The sequence below is a fragment of the Rhea pennata genome, chromosome 4, assembly GCF_028389875.1.
Source record: "Rhea pennata isolate bPtePen1 chromosome 4, bPtePen1.pri, whole genome shotgun sequence".
Classification (NCBI taxonomy): domain Eukaryota; kingdom Metazoa; phylum Chordata; class Aves; order Rheiformes; family Rheidae; genus Rhea; species Rhea pennata.
In genome coordinates this window covers 58,980,546-58,997,753 of record NC_084666.1, presented here as the reverse complement: position 1 = coordinate 58,997,753, position 17,208 = coordinate 58,980,546, and the positions used below count along the sequence as shown (strand labels likewise).

Sequence of the window (17,208 nt, the reverse complement as noted above, 5' to 3'; positions counted from 1 at the left end):
CTATTTTAAATCTGTAACTAAGATGCTTAATTTCAAATAAGCAATTTTTAAAAAATGACAAAAATTCTAGACATCACATAATCACATAATCAGTTCCAGATGAAATTTTCACGGATCATTTAGCTATTCCAACTTTATTAAAGGCCAAAATGCAAAAAAAAAATCAGAAAAATTGTATCTCAGCAAAACTCAAAAAAATACATAAAAAAGGCTTCAGAGACAGATGAATAATCTCAAGAAGAAATAAAATGCCTTTAGGGGCTACACAAAGGATTTGATCCCCAGAAAAAGCCACCCTTTGGAAATAAAAGTGTAGGCTAAGATAGACAGTTAACTGAGCTGTACATCTTAAAAAAGGTTAAACTATAAAAAGTTCTTTCATTATAAAAATAAAAACAAGTACAAGGAAGGCACTATGCAGTGAGAGGCTGTAGACAAGATTAAAGATGGTAGTTTCCAATAAGGATGATGTTGTAGAGCACTGTGGCAGTGGCAGAGTATACATACATACAAATACATACATACAATACATACAAATACAATACATACAAATGAGAAAGAACTCGCAGCTTATTGAGTTAAACTCAGCTTAACCTAACATAGTGTTAAAAAATACTCATTCAGAAATATTGAAAATTGGAACCTGAAATTACAAGACTGGCAGCATAAGAGTTTTCTGAGATTTTCGACACCAAAATGTAAGTGTTTGACTGAAAAATAATTAATGTGGTTCCCAAAGCTAAAAATGAGAAAATTGGTCCATGCAACTACACATCTCTTAATCTAACATCTAGAGCATGCAAAAGCTTGAGAAGGAATTTTGAAGAGAAGAGCTTTAGACATGAGAAGAGGAATGAAATGAAGCACCAGGCCTATTTGTTTTACCTGGTATCCTTCATAAAAGAACCATAAAAGAAGAGGGGAAATACACTAGAGCTAATCAGCCTATGTTTTAACAACACATTAGAGATGGTGCCAAAGGAAAGTTATCAGTTACACCAGAGTGTAATATGGCTAGAACTTGAACTATATAGTGAACAAGGAAACAGCTACAGGGAAGTCAACAAACTCGGCTCATGGCACTGTAAAATGTTCTGGCACTGCAATACCACTTCAATGTTGCAAACACCTAAGCAGGATCAGATCAAACACGATACTTTGGGTTCTCTGGATGCATGTTGAATGAAGATGAAAGTAAAAAGTGTAATGTCCTTAAAACCATCCATAAACCAGGAGCTAATCAGTTTAAAAAGACAGATGAAAATCCATGCATATTATCAGGCATATCTGTATTTTAGAAGATCGAAAGAGCTCAGCTGAAGTATACCCTAGGGAAAATAGGACTGCTCTGTACACCTATAGGAAAAGAGCAAGGGTAATGCAAGAAACAGAACAGATCTGTGTGAGAACAAATGAATATAACCCAGCCAGACAAACCAAAACCAAAACAAATCCAGAGAGACCAAAACTGATGAAAGCGTCTTTTCCAAGAAAGGTTTACACTTCTAGAATAGCATTCCAGTAGAAGAAACTTAACTATTTTTAAGGTAAAAGTTTTTGATTTATGAAAATTTACAAGAACTTCAAGTCACTGAACCTGCAATAGCAGGGGACTAAACTTAAAAGGGCAAAGAGGGTCCCTTCTGGTCTTACATGTACTCATGACACTAGATTTGAAGACTGCAAATACATCAAAAATAGTAATGCATTACGCCATTATGTGGGGAACTGTGCTACATAAAATCAATATTTCCTTTACAAGTGTGGTTTATTTGCCCATCTATCCTAATCTCAACTGCATTATAAGATTATAATGATGCAAAATAAAACATTGAAGTAATGTGTTTTACAAACAAGACCTTGAACGAAAGTCACATTAAGTTTTTGAGCAAGTCCTACTAATGCATTTTAAAAAGAGCTATAGACCACAAATTCAGTCAGATTTTTGTATATGGCAACATTATGGCTTTTTGTCTCAGCTTTCATGTCACGGTCCTCTAGCTTGTTCACTTAAAGTTATACAGCAATGGTTACTGCAGTGCATTTCCTCAGGAAGCGTTTGTGGTTCACCATGAAATACAAAATTGTTAGAAAACACCTACTGCTTTATGTGATCTTCTGATTAAACCAAGTTATGCTTATTACTTTCCCTCTGCTCAAAAAAAGAAAAAAGTCTCCTTAAGCTATTTTACAGCAATTCTCTTAATTTATATATATATATATATATATGTGTGTGTGTGTGTGTGTATATATATATATATATATATATACACATATATATATACACACACACACACATATATATAAGAGACTGGAGTAGATTTCCTATGTAGAGGAGCTATTATTCTCAAACACAGAATATATGTAGAAGAGTTTTAAAACTGTCTGAAATTTTTTTAATCACAGAGTTTCACTGGATGCATATGAAAGCATCTTTGTGCCATTTCTCATTTTAAGGAGAGGGAACCTAAAGAGAGCTTAGATATGACAAACAGACAAGTTTTACAGGAGAAGCCAAAACTTTTCTCCACTTTCCTCTTCCCAGTGCAAACTCCATTACCTGTAAAGAGCAGCATGCAAACATATCAGCTAAATTAAGCTCTTGCTTTTTTCCCCCAAGCTCTCTGAATCTGTGACCTGTGGATTAACGATGACTGCAAGTTTGCTACCACGAGCAGGATGTTCATCCAGCTTTAAAAAAGGAAAGCATTGCGCACTGTCAGTGCCTGACAACAGAGACTCTATAGTAAAAGGGAGAGTTCCTAGTCAGCAGCTTACCCTTGTACATACCTTATTGAGACGACTTATTTCACATTCATAGTGTTCTTTCCTTCTTATCATCGAGGCATTTTTTTCCTTCAGGACCTTATTCTCTTCCTTCATGTCATGGAGGGCTCCAGTGAGGATTTTAATTTCTTTCTGGAATGCAAAAACATACAGAGAAGTTGTTGGAATGCAGATGGAAGCATTTTTCAAGGACAATTTTCAGAGTATCTGCTGTCTGGCAGATGTGCTGCATTTTTGTTGTCCCAAAAACCGTTGGTAAGGGAGACAACAGGAAGGCAGATGGTTAATCAAAGCCTGATACAATAAAATTTGTTGAGCTTGTTCTGACTGCTCACTATATGACAAGATAGAGAAAACATACTAGACTAAATCCTCACTCTCTGCAGTTGCAGAAAGGCATGATAAAGCTAGCAGGCCAAGGAGATTAGTAGCATACAGATGATCATCCCAACTCTGTATTATTCTCATGTACTCATAGCATAAAAAGAGTCAGAAGCCAGGGCAAGAGCCCAGAAAAGACCTAGCCACTCCCAGTGTCATACAACATTGAAAACAACACCAGATGTCAGCATCGTGTAGTCTGAGGGCTTTCTCTACTATGTGAACACCTGAGGCAGGTGTCAAGTAATGTTCAAGTATTAGAAAGCTACAAATGCAGGCTTAAAAATCCCCTTTCCTTGACTCCATCACAGTCAGTTATTGCTGACTTGAGCTTGACATTACCTAGCGTGTGTGTCTACCCTGTTTTCACCTCAGCAACCTACCAGAAAGTTGTCCTTGCTTGCAACAGTATTTACACTAGTCTTTTAAGATGGTATTTTAGGAATCAGTAGGACAGATTTGCCAAAGTTTAAATTTGATTCTCTTCTCCTATTGCTTTCAGCGCAGCTATTTTCAATTTACTATGCAGGGAGCTAAGATCTGAACTAGATCCTGAAGTAACTGTCATTGTGCAAGATGCTCCTCCTTTCTCTTGCACAGTAATGCATTATTCACTAGTCTGCTTTTGTCAGACTGTCTTAGACCAAAGCTGTTCAGATATACGTAACAGAACAGCCTGTTAAAAGAAGAGAAGAGAAGAGAAGAGAAGAGAAGAGAAGAGAAGAGAAGAGAAGAGAAAAAGTATTTCAAATATTGCTCTGCAGCTGTGATAAAGAAATAAGATCCAACAATTACATGCACAGGAGAACATATGAATGCTTCTTCTGTGCAACAGGCTTACCTCTGTGCAGCAAGATACATAGGATTTACTGTCCATGCTCATGCAAAGTGAATTGCAGTGTGCACACCGAACCACTGAAAAAACACACACCCTGGAGAAACTGTCACTTCCACATAGGGTAGCTTTATTTTCTTTTGCTCTAGGTTACTTGTTGCATTTCCTCAAAAAAATAGGCAAGACTAGCAGGGCATCTCTGCATTACTTAAGTACCGGATCTCACCTAGGAGCCAACAAGCTGATACGTATGTGTGTGTTTTCAGATACTATAAAACACACACAACCATTCTCTCTCCCTGCGCCACAAACCTAAAAACCTGATAGATGTTCAACCGTGTTCTTCCCTAATCATTTGCTAACCTCTTTTCCTAGCTTCTAGCACATGTTCTCCTTCTCAGATGGTGTCACCTTGGGGAACCTGGTCATTTTGAACTAAAGAATTCCAGTTTGTCCAGGTTTTTGAACCATCTGAATTGTTATGCCTTATAGCCTCCTATCTGACATTCAGTCTTAGCTGTTATGACATAGACATTCCAGCGAGTAATTAGGTCTTTCCTTACAGGCTAAGGGTACGTGCTTATACCTAGAGAGAACAAGAAATGTTCGAGTCTCCAAAACAGCCAGCTTTCCACTGTGGGATACAGAATACATGGGAATAGATAGTCAAATTTACATCATGACTCTGGGAGAGCGATACCTCCAGGCTCACCGAAAAGGAAAAAAAAACAGTCCTGTAAGCAGCAGCATGTAATCTATCTCAGGGTTGTTCATTGCTGTTGGTTTACCCAAGTGGCTCAGCTAATCATCTGTGGAAAAGCTGGTCTGACTAAACACAGTCAAAAGGTTCTGTCAGGCTGCTGGTCTAGATGAGCAATTAGGGAAGAAATTTATTATTACTCTATTCTGAAAATAGCCCTGTGCAACCTATCCCAGCTCTGTGGCTACAGGGAGGCAAGTGAAATATTTAAAGGAAAAAGGATTTTTATCATCCAGGAAAGAAAAATAAACAAAGAAAAAAACATAAATGCAGATATGAAGGATGTTAGTTGCTGCAGAAGTCCTAAAAATTTAACCTGGGTAGATCTGTCAGTCTGAGCCCCTTCAGCACCTACTGAACCTTAAAGCAATAAGCCTGCTCATATGTTTTCAAGCTGAACACATTTTTAAGCGTCTTGATGAATAAGCACCGGGAACTGCTTTTTTTTTCAGCTAACTCCATGGATGGCATAGCCTAACATGAGTTTGCACAACTGCTGACATGGTTGTTGCATCCATGTTGCTCATTCAAAAATTCCCACTTTCAGCAACTACAGCTGCAAAGGAATAGGTCTCCTTCATCCCTGAGGGATACTCACAAATCAAAGAAATTCAGAGTAAATAGAAACACTTGCTGTCTGAGTATATAATGTGTGAATTCCTGATCCAAGGCTGAAGTTGCAAGCAGATTATCCCATCCTCCTAAGAGATTTTGGATTATACTGTTATTTTATTCATCATTCAGAAACATAATAAAAAAATTGAAAAGAGTACTGCTCATCCTGATCTTTCAAAAAGCAGCTGCTGGTATTTTTCACAGTTCTCATATATTAAAGGGTTGGTAGTAAAAATCTTAGTAGTAGAAAGAAAGATTTTTTTGCACTGGACTCCACACTCAGAAAGGGCAAGCACAGGCAATTATTCAAAAAGCTCAAAATGATATGGTTTGCTTTAAAGCATGTAAGCAGTTCTATTGGTTTGAAATTCAGCATACGCTTAACTAAGACCACACTATAATAGATAAGCAAATAAGATGAATGTTCAGTGTTTCGCTTATGAAGATAAAAGTTTAGGGCTTTGCACTTTTTCTCCTGCAGCAGCTAACACACATCTTATCTGAGCATGGAAGTGATACATTTGCCACATTGTTTCAGGTTTGTTTCCTGCCATCAAGTTTCCTATGAGAATAGAGAAGCCTGACTTCAGCCCTTAAAACTCAATCCAGAAAATCTCAAGAGGGGTTATAAAGTGCGAGGTACCATGAGATCATATTAAATTAGAAAGCACTAAACTCTGTAGTGCTTGTAAGATATGGCAAACAAACTTCTGTGTATACATTCAACATATATTTGCTGATTGTTTAGGTTGATCGGTTACTTGGATGGGAACTTAGCTTCAAGGATCTACCTTTAGACGCAAATGTCTATACAACGGCTGGTGCCTAAAGTCTTGAGACAGATGCCTAAGCAACCTCAGGATGAGTTGAACAGCTCTCTAGAATAGAAAACTACAGCTGATCTGCTGAATTGCTTTCCACACTAATGACTGTCCTGACTGCATCTCTAATCTCTAAGGGGAGCTTGGAGAGCAGCTCAAATGTAAAATGTTACACTGTCAATACCAAAATTCAGGTGTTTGGAGCTGAAATTCATTCCTTGGGTATGTATCTTCACACATTTTGTATAACACCTACAACATCCCTATCTCATTTGAAATCACTAAAGTGTTTTCTTTCATTCAGTACAAAGAAGTTCACCCACAAACTGAACAGCTAGGAAGGAAACCTCTACAGAATTCATGTCAGTCTGCTCTTTACTCCCCCACACATACTATGTTCTTGGCCTATTTCTATGTAAATGACTGTCTCTCTATACATAGCCCTCTGATCAAAACCAAGATCATCCACTGCTTTGGATATAATATTGAAGAGCACTCAACACTACAAGCTCATCTAATTGCCATGCTACACCCTATGCTATGCCGCTCGCTAGAAAAGAAAGAGAAGAGACAAGACAGCATTCAACACTGAGCACAAACAGGGTAATGGAGTGCACCCTCCTACCGTTTCCTGCAACGGCCCTTCTCTGCCCAGGACTCGCAACCTCTCAATTTCTGGATGATTTCGATGCCTCTCTTCCTCCAGCTCACTGACTCTCCTCTGTGACATGTCCAGTTTTGCTTTCACTTCTGTCAGCTGAAAAGCAAATAACATACCTGGTGGGCTGACTGGGAATCCTGAATGGCACAGCATCACTAAGGTGCTTCCAACTCCTCCCAGCTATCAGCAGATTAGGGTAAAGAAATGGATCTAGTTGGACATAAAGTTTCCAAGGGCTTATTTCTGTCTCCCCGTCTCCAAGCCCTGCTACTCTGTGTGAAGTGAAGGTTCTTAATGATTCTGGGCGATTTCTCTGATAGTATTAACCCAGCTGGCTCCAGTACAGATTTTACTGCCAAAGGTCATCTATCATGGGTCTAAATAAAAAGTACCAACTTACAATTAAGATTTTTATATAGGGTGGTTTCTAAAGGATAAAAACCCTCTGTATATACAGAGGGTGGCATTCATTGAGGAGTTCCCTGAGAGCTCCCCCATCACAGAGGGCCTCAGTGAGCTTCCAGGCTTCACAGGCCACAGTGAAAGGTAACAGGAATTGGAAGAGACAGGGTGAAAACTAACAGATGTGTGACAATGAAGAGCAGCGCCTGGGCACACTAGCCACTGCAGGCTAATTTTTAGGGAACTGTCCTTTCTAGTGCGAGGAATTTCAATTACCTTGTGAAGGGCAGGAAGATTTCTGCTGTTATGTCCACCACCCTAGTCCCTAATATTTTAGAGATGATTTGCTTTCCTGGTCATTTTGACCTACTGAAGAGTGTATACACATTAGCCTTACTTTTATTAGGAAGCTTTTCTCGTTATGTGAGCTAAAGACAAAATAAATGTGATACTGTTTTTGCAGATACTGACTAGAGCTTTGACTTGTTGGTATTTACACATAGACTAAGAGCAGGTGGCATTCATACTCAAATAGAAGGAGTCAACATTTTTACCTTTTTTTCGTAGTGCTGTTTCATGCTTCTAAATTGATGATCCCATTGCTTGTTCACCTCCAGAAGCTGTAATTGCCATCAGGAATTCACAGTAAACAATGCTTGTTTCAGCATTCTCAATAAATTAAGACTAGACTGGCTTTCTAATCCTCTAGCTATGAATGTTCACAATCTCCTCATCATCTGGCCAGTTCATACCAGAAAAAAACAAGTCTATAGTTCGGCAAGCTTTATGGCTCATCTGCCAGTTCTTTGCTATTTCGCTTAAGGCGCATGAATGTTCAGGAAGTAACATTCAGGAAACATGCAACTACACAATCAACTACAGCTGAATCATTTGTAACACTGTACAATACCCAGCTGTAATTCCTGTATGGCCAAGGACTTTCTTGTCAGTTTGCTTTAAGTTACATGTATATATTTATAATCGAAAGGTCATTAACTTCAAACAAGTGAATGAAGACTCTGATTAAACGGAATTTTTACTTTGTGCAAACCCTGCTTGCCTTTTTCAATACTACTAAGCAATCGAGCAAGCCTCAGTTGGGGAAGATTGGCCAGTACCATGCAGGTAAATGGCTGGAGCAGAGTTAGTGTGCGTGTGCACTTTTATAGTTTGCATTTCGAGAAAGCCAAACAGCTCTCTCAGAAGCATGCTGCTTTGTGGGATACAGGGTCACTTTTTAGGATGTTCAGCAAGAAAATAACTTCCATTTTTCTGCTACATGTGACTAAGGTTCCATTTGTTACTACTCACCTGGTTCTTTGGCATTTACAGTAGAGATTAATAAGAAAGTTTGCCCTCTGTGTCATACAAATTTCTGCTCTTCTAGATTCAAAGCTGTTTTACAATAGGGCATCATTTATTTTTAGTAACAGCTCTCCAAATATTACCCTGCCTAGCTTGGTAGATATAAGTAGTACTATAGGAATTAATTTAAACCAAAGTTTAAGTGTTTACAGGCTTGGGGCTGTTAAGAAATGCAATGCATAAAATCTCCAGATAGAAAATTTCTCTGAACAGTGCAGGACAAGATTTTCATAGATAAATTATAGGTCTTATTGGACTTGCTGGTGAAACCAATTGCAGCATATGCACAGTGTCAGTAATGGTGATAATACATTCATTGATCTTCTGCCCTGGAATTACTAACATTGTAAAGTCAATCTAAGAAGTTACAGTTGTGAAGGATACTTAAAATTACCTCTCGTCTCTGTCTTTCCAGTGTGAGGATCTGTTGTTCCTCAGAATCAGCTGATGTAGTCTTCTTTTTGGTCAGTAATATGTGCTTTGACTGGAGAAAAAGTGCTTAAAAATGAATACTTTCAGCATCCTTTACCCAAGTCAAGATCATCATAAGAAAATCCCATCCACCCAGCCATGTGCCCATAAAGAAATACTAAAATAGCAATATTTTTTTACATGGCATTTATGTTTCAGTTCCTTTACATCTGTTAATGGCAGATGCTGAAGTGTACACCTGCTTTAAGTTCTGCTTCCTCTGTGCTTTAATGCAGCCATTATGCAAACAGAAACTGAAATAAGCAGAATTATGTCTATTTGCACCATCTGAGATGTAGAAAACAAAACAGGAATTCAATTATCTCAAAGATAGTAATATAAACAACTAGCACAAGTCACAAAAGTTTAGCAGAAATTAAAGTGGGTGTAAGTAATTAGCATTAAAATAATTAGTCCTGTTGCCCCTGTAAGGGTTTGAAGGGCCAAGGCCATAATTTTTAGCACAATGGGTTCAAAACAAGCAATAAATAAAACGAATGGGCCATTTGGAGCTATTAGGAAATCTGTTCAACTTGAAATTCTTTCACCTTTAAAAGTTTCGTCTTTTAAACATGGAGGTTAGTCCATACAGGACAAAAGCAGCCTCAAATTTATAATGGTAATGAAGTAGATCATAATTTTCATGAAGTTTCTATGGATTCTCATAAAAGTAAACCTGATCTATTAGATATAATAGATCTATACATACATACACCCAGATGCATACAAACACACGGAGTAAGAGAACTGTACTTGGAAAAAGAGTACATGTTCAGGAAAACTCACTGTGTCATCGGATACCTGATAATTTGAGGAAAGGCTTGTGTTTTTTTTTCCCCCCTCTCTAGTCTAAATTCTCAATCAATAACATGAGAAACTGAAAGATAAAAGTCCTCCATTTCTGAGTTCTTAAACCTCCCAAAATCATTTTTTTCTTCAACTAGAGAACTTAATGTCAGCCACCAAAGAAGAAGAACACAGAAGAACACAAAACTGTTCTCTATACAAAATTAACTTTGTTGGCACAAGATGCTTAACTTAAAAGCAATTGAATAGCTTCACAGACTACAATGCATGCTTTGAATTGCTTTGAACAATCAGAGCTTTAGTCATATATTTAAGGGTCTAAAGAGTCTTGTTATGGTCAATACGATAACTCACAAATATAATAGCTGGCCCAACTGGCCCAAATACTACTCTCTGAAATTGCTAGGCCACTGAAACGAACCACTTTCTACCCTTTGTAGAACAACAAATTAAAATGATCTGATACTTTTATGGAAAAGAAATACCAAGCAAGATTTTCTTTCTAAGAATGTCACATCTAAAAATATTTCTGACATTTTCTTCTACTTTTAAACAGCATAAATCATTCAGATAAATCTACTACAACTCATGTCAATCTACAATGCGACACACATGATATATGCAGTACTTTAACCCATTCCTGTTAATCAGACAGCATTTCAGAGGACCGGTGAAACATTCACTTACTTCTAACTGCTCTGGTGGAACTTCCATTTCATTCACATCTGCCCATGCACATCCAAAATGTCTTAGAACATTTGTTTCACTACAGGTCTTTGAAAGAGAGAAGCAACAAAACAGCTACGTTAAGTTGCCTGAAGGAGCGGGAAAGAATACATGAAGACACAGAACATACACAAGGGCTGTCTGTGCAAGCAGCCAAGGCTAAAAAAAAAGGTGATGGAATTTTGATTTTAAGCTTTTCCTCCTTCCTAGCTGGGGTTTCCCAGAATGTTTAAAGCACACTGCCTATGACTAATATCCAAGGCACAACAGTACTTTGTTTCATGTATATGTAAATTACAATAGACCAGACAATTCACCCCTGGGAGAGGAAGTTGCATGTATAAGGGAAGGAAGGGTAAATTTTTCAGTAAATAAGAGGATAGAGTTTTCTTTCCTCAGAACCAGAGAGATTTACTTCCAGCTGAAACAAAGCATTTATGCAAGTATGACAAGTATTAGCTGACAGTAAGGGAGTGTGAATTATCATGATAGAAAAGTGAGTGAGTCATGCTTCCAAAGGAGTAACAGTAAAGTTTGTTAACAGCTGTAGGGAAGAACACACCCATACAAAGCCCAAGATGTTTTGGGGAACCCCAAAATTGGAAAATTGACTTACTTTCCCCTGAAGCGAAATTGGAAGAAGTTTCAGAACAACAAATTTTGTTATTCTTCTCTTAGGGACCTAATATTTGCAGTAGTAGTCACTTACTCCATCTAAGCACGCTCCAATCTCAAGATACTCCAGTCTGTTCTGAACACTTCAAACTTATGCCTTAGTTTTCCACTTGGAAAAAGAGGCTAATACTACCAAATCAAACTCATAGAAAAGACTAACAAATAGAAGGCTTCCACTAAATTTTCAGATACAAGATCAGAAGGAAATAAAAAAAACACAAAGTATTGCCCTCTTCAGTCTTAGAATTCTGAATAGTAATGGTTTTGAGAAGGAAATCTAAAATAAATAAATAAATAAATAAATAAATAAAAATAATTAAAAAAATCCTTTTCCTTATTGTGGAAAGATCCAAGGGTCCGAGGTTTTTTTCAGCAGAAGTATATCTGCTTTCCAAGGAAAGAAATAAAAACTAATCTGTACAATTTAACAAAAAAGAATATAAAACCTTTAGATTAAAATAAAGAAATAAATAAAGAATTATACAAACTACAGTAATTCTTTCAAATGATGGAATTTAATAATCATGTTCCAAAATTCTGGTTGGTAATGTGTGGCTAAGCATATCCTTTTTTGTAGGCTATAAAACCCAGTTTGGAAGAAAGCTACTATTTAAAAATATTCCCACATCAAATATATCCTGTCTACCTTGATGTTCCTTTTAAATTTTTCAGTTTTATGGAGCAGCTGGAAAACTTGTGAAATATAGTGAAAAAAATTAAAAGATAGCTTTAATTTTAGACAGATTTACATTTTAGATTCTAAAAAAGTTATTCTATCCATCAAAAATAAAAGATTTCATTTATGTCTATACTAAAACTAGTCTTTGAGCAAATATCCCCTTCCAGATACAGCACTGGTTTAAAGAAAGACAGACTATCCCATTATGACTGGTAACAACAGCAATTTCTGCTGTTGTTTTTTTGCCATTCCTGTACTGATTTCTGTATTGTAAAAAAAAATACATGCCAGTAACTATCAGACAACGAAACAAAGTTTACTGTTTCAACCACCTAAGTAAAGTTAACTGAAACAGGAAAGCTATCCTCCGGAAAACAGAAATGCAATAAGGCCAACTTTTAAAACGAACACACCACATTACATGAGAGAAAGTAGTAATAATTAAACTGTAAAATCCCCCGGGGCGGGGGGGAGAGGAAGGATCACACATTTTAAAAACAAGATAAAGTATTGTACTACCTTTATTAAAGGTTTATGTTAAATTAAAGCTTTCACCTAATGACTTCAAAGCCCTTTACAAAAGTAGGTAATAATCCTATTTCACACACAGGGAAACAGATGAATTGAATGCTAAAAGTCATCCAGATGCTAATGTCAGATCAGAGAGTGAATGACATTGCTTTCTTACCCACAGTTTGTCTGTGGCTGTCACAGGTACTTCGCAATGTCCATTAGCAGGATATCACTGCATAATGTGTTTTCTCATCCCCAAGAAGAGGAAAAAAAATATTTTTTCAACTAAAGTTACTGCACACGAAGAATCAAAAATTAGATCACCTGCTAAAGGAGAGAATAAAGTCACTAGACATAAATAGCTGGAACAGCAACTATTTATCATCTGATTACAGTGTCCTGGTACCTTGTGTAGCATCTGCTACAGTCCTACAAATAACTATATTAATCACTATTAAAAAAGAATGATCATCTCTTGGAGCAGCAGAGCTGAAGGTTTTTGGAGACTGCCATTTAACTTGCAGCATAGGGTTGTGATCTCATCAATGCTACAGTAAATCTCAGCTAATTCCCCTTCTCTCCAGTTCCTCTTCTGATGCGATTAATTAAAATCCAAAAAATGTTAGTGTTTTCATGATACTGTTGTGTGAAAAATATGGATTTCTGCTGAACAATAAATATCTCAATAAAAAGTGAAAATTATAGGGATTCATTAGTTGTGACACTGTTCCTTTTTAAAATAGTTTCAGGGAGTTTAATGAAAGGATTGCTGAAAAAAATCTCACAGTATTTTGGAAGAGAAGATGGGGCAGGCATTAGGTCAGAGAACCTTGGGCAGTTTTATCTTCTTGTCCTGACCAAAATCTCAGTCTTAGGGAGGGGAGCTAGTGGACTATTCAGTAGTGAGGCCAGAGCACAGAACAACTGGTGTAAAATCCAGAATGACACTATGTCTACTCAGGAAGATCCTTGGAGAAGGAGACCCAAATAGCCTCTAAAGAGAGCCTGCTACTGGAAAGAGAGCATCTTATAAGCCCTGTTGCCAAGAGCTGCCTGAGCTTTTCTCCAATTTTATATTGCTATTCTACAGGAAAACAGGCCTACTCATATGAACTTGTTTGTGCAGGGTTTTGGGATACTCACACCAGTGCATACTGAACACCTAGGTCAAGAGGCAGCAGGGCTACTGTGAAAGAGAGCTGGGAGAGAGATGAAAATCTTGGAGAGGTTGAAATAGCAGCAGTGTCTCCATGTCTCTGCCTTTCAGTGACAAACTCATGTGCCCGTTAGTCCACTTTCGGTCTATATACAGCTAAGACTATCACAGTGACTGAACAGTAAAAGTCATCATCTTTTCCCACACTAGAGTTACATGTAGCAAACAGCAAAACTTGAAGAAAAGCCTCAAAGCAGCTATTCAGTGCTGCAGTTCTTAGCATTGTCAGTGAATAAAATTAACACCAGCCTATTTATAGGCCAAATATTTCAAATAACATTATTATTTTATTTGAAAAATATATTCTTCCCTGCTAACAATCAATAAGCTTTAAACAAGGGATGTCTGTATGGAAACTTCCGCTTGGTTACTGGTATTCCACCCTACATATACATGTTAAAAACAGTGCCAAAGTTTCCTTGCACCATCTTCCCCTAAGACACTGCTCTTCACACAGGGATTTTAAACAAAATATGACAGAACAGAAACAACATTAAGTACTCTTCAGTATCTTACTAGGCAAAGCTGGCATTCTTGTGGATAATTCTGACACACCTTTGCACAATGCCTAAGGTCAGCTGTTTTCTAAAAACACCTAAAAACAGCACCAGCTATTAGAAAGAGAAGAGTATGTCTGAAACTAAAAGAACAGAATAAAAGCTGAAGAGCTGAGAGAGTGACAAAAAGCTCAGGCTCTTCAAAAGTGCTGGAGTTCTTCTAGTGAAAACTTAAAAATGTTCAAACAAAATTGTTTTCTCTCTCTGAAATCAACTGATGACAATGAATAGAAAGATGAGAAGGTATTTATTTTCTTTAGAGTTGCAGAGCCAAAGACACTTGTTTAACAATATACTGCTATGCAAAAGAAGAACAACTTAGTTTTAAGAGTGTGCTACTGAGATCTAAAGTATATAAAAATCCTTGAAAGAAGAACTGTTTTGACAGCAATCATCTTTCAAAAGTCAAAAAAGAAGAATATGCTAAAGTATTTATAATTGGTTTGAAGCTGTTGAATCAAACATGCACTTTTAAATTACTGGTAGAACTCTAGCTCAAGAACAGACTGTAAAGGTGGTCGCAAACAGAAACGAGAATTACTTACAGATCCAAACTAACTTTTAAAAAGCTAATAAAATTTGCCAGTCTGCAAAACATAACCAGACCAACTACAGATTTTGCTGGAAATTTTTACCTACTGTGGACCAAACTAGCAAGCTACAGAGTCACAGGAAGCCCAGAGATGGCCAAAAAAAAAAAAAAAAAAAAATTTTAGATAGGGTGTCTACAAAGTGGAAGTGGGTTTTCACAAAACATCATGAAAGCAAGCCCTGGCTTCTTGTCTCACCTTTGGACAATACTGCTATGTTTGTTAGAAGTAATACTATTTAGCAAACGTCTAAAGAAAAGGATAGGATATAGCTGAGGAGAATTAAAGTATGCCTATTCTGCACTGTGAAAAGGAGCTCAGGAGCGTTCTGTGCAGACAGGACATCAGCACTAGCAAAGGTCAATGAACTCCAGAAACTGAGCAACTGTGAACAGCTTTTGACTGAAATCACACTTCAAACATGGACAGGACCCCAACTACATACATGCTGGACACGCAACGCAAATTAGCACCATAACTAGCTTTACTGCACCTAACACTGCAGTAAATGAGTTTGCAGGTGAAAGCTAGTCACTTTGACAACAGACAGTCAAAAAATATAAGTTACTGTGATGAAATCATTCCTATTTCAGCTGCTAACACGCAAAAGTCAAGATTTGCTAAATGTGGCTTTACAGCAGTAACCAGCTGGACAGCAAGGGCTATAAATTCCAATCTAATGCTTACATGAACCTTATTTTCCCTAGTTATTTCATCTCTTCCTCTTAAAATGAAAAAATAAGTTTATATCGTGGCATTTACTGGTAAGACAGAAAGACAGACAGAAAGACAGACAGACAGACACCAGAAAACACACCGCAGGGAACAGTCTTAGTGGGAAAAAACAAACACAAACTTGATAACCTAATACAGTATTTCCACCTCTGACTTCTCCATGAACACATGTCAAGCCACACAGAAGTCTGCAGTGGACTTGGGTTTCTTTTTCTAGTGTTTCCAAAACAAAGACTTTCATCCAGCTTGGATCTCCTCCACATCTTTTAAGACAAGTAGTACCTTCTCTTTTGTCTGCTTTTAGTCCCTTATTTCTGCTTCCATTGTCTTGTAAGAAAATCACTTCCTCCACGTGCTCCTCCTATCCCAAACAAGGAGATTAAATGTTACTACTCCTACTACTGGGCTGTGACAGGCAATTGTGGCATCAGCTTCCACTGAAAATAACTTAACTTCTTTTTATATTTGAGCATAATTCAAGTAAAAATGGAAAATAAAGTAGAGAAACTTGGAGTAGATTCTACTCTCCAGAAGAGTAAGTGAAGTTCTGTAACTTAAGAAAATGAAATTCATACAAGAGTACTTACTTACTTTCTTTAGAGAGTTGATCAGATCTGGTTTCTCCTAGAATACCAACTGATTGCTTTTCTGTTTCAATGTGTTATAAAAATGCTTCCTTAATGTCCACCCGAGTCATTTTGTTCCTCTACTTCCACTGTAACATCACTATTACAAAGACCGATCAAAGTGTGATGAAACGTATGAAAAAATACTGTAGCAAACAAGCTTCCACCCGCCAAGAGTTCAAGTAATAGTCAGAAACCTTCTGTAATGTCTATGAATCATAATTAATATTTAAATTTCCTGAATCAGTATGAATTCTTAGTATGACCTTTACTCTTTTTCCCTCCTATTCTTGACACTTTTCCCCCTGCCTTCCATACCCACATTTTCAGAATACAAAGCACTATCTTTGGTATTTAGGACTTCTGTGCATGCTACAGATGATGGTGACAGAGCAGAACTGATGACACATATTTTGAAAATCGGACTTGCAGTTCTGATCACTTTGGCAGACAACACTTGTTTTATCTTTCATTTTTGCTGTCTTATATGAAAGACTGAAATGAAGGGAGAAACATCTTCTATGGCAAGCTCTTTGAGCGCACTTGGGGAAGAAAGTTTCAGATACCTCTGAGTGTGGCAACCAGGAATGTCCAGCAGCAAGCTGGGAACAGGAAGCTCATGCAGAGGAATTGTTGCGAGGAGCAGAAATAAGCTAGCCTCTCAGGTATGATGGAAAAAATTTCCTGGGGAGCAAATGGGATTAGGCAGGATTTGCTGCCTCTCAAAAACTCACTGATTTAACTCACAAGTGGCAGCACAAAACTGCCTGCAAGGGCAGAGTGGGCAGAACTGCTTAGAAGTGTTTTATTAATTTCAATTATATTCTATAATTTCCCAAAGTAATGGCTTCAAAAATTCTTTTTCTTTTGTCCTGTTTAAAAAAATCCTCTCTCATATTCCAGGAAAACCTGACTTTTCTGAGCATAAAAGCCTTTTGATCTTCTTTGGAAAGCTCACTACTGGGGGGAAAAATTACATCAGAGCT

The 17,208-nt window shown here is 37.4% G+C and overlaps 1 protein-coding gene across 1 annotated transcript in view; it reads right to left on the bottom strand.

Moving 5' to 3' along the window:
* The window catches only part of TNIP3 (TNFAIP3 interacting protein 3), a 50,974-nt gene that overhangs the window by 18,342 nt on the left and 15,424 nt on the right, over nt 1-17,208 (bottom strand). Inside the window, exons 4-8 of the mRNA XM_062574950.1 lie at nt 10,593-10,679; nt 9,022-9,111; nt 7,817-7,882; nt 6,825-6,956; nt 2,791-2,919 (exon numbers count right to left, since the gene is read on the bottom strand). Of these exons, the coding sequence (XP_062430934.1) occupies nt 2,791-2,919; nt 6,825-6,956; nt 7,817-7,882; nt 9,022-9,111; nt 10,593-10,679 (504 nt within the window). The remainder of the gene's footprint in view (nt 1-2,790; nt 2,920-6,824; nt 6,957-7,816; nt 7,883-9,021; nt 9,112-10,592; nt 10,680-17,208) is intronic.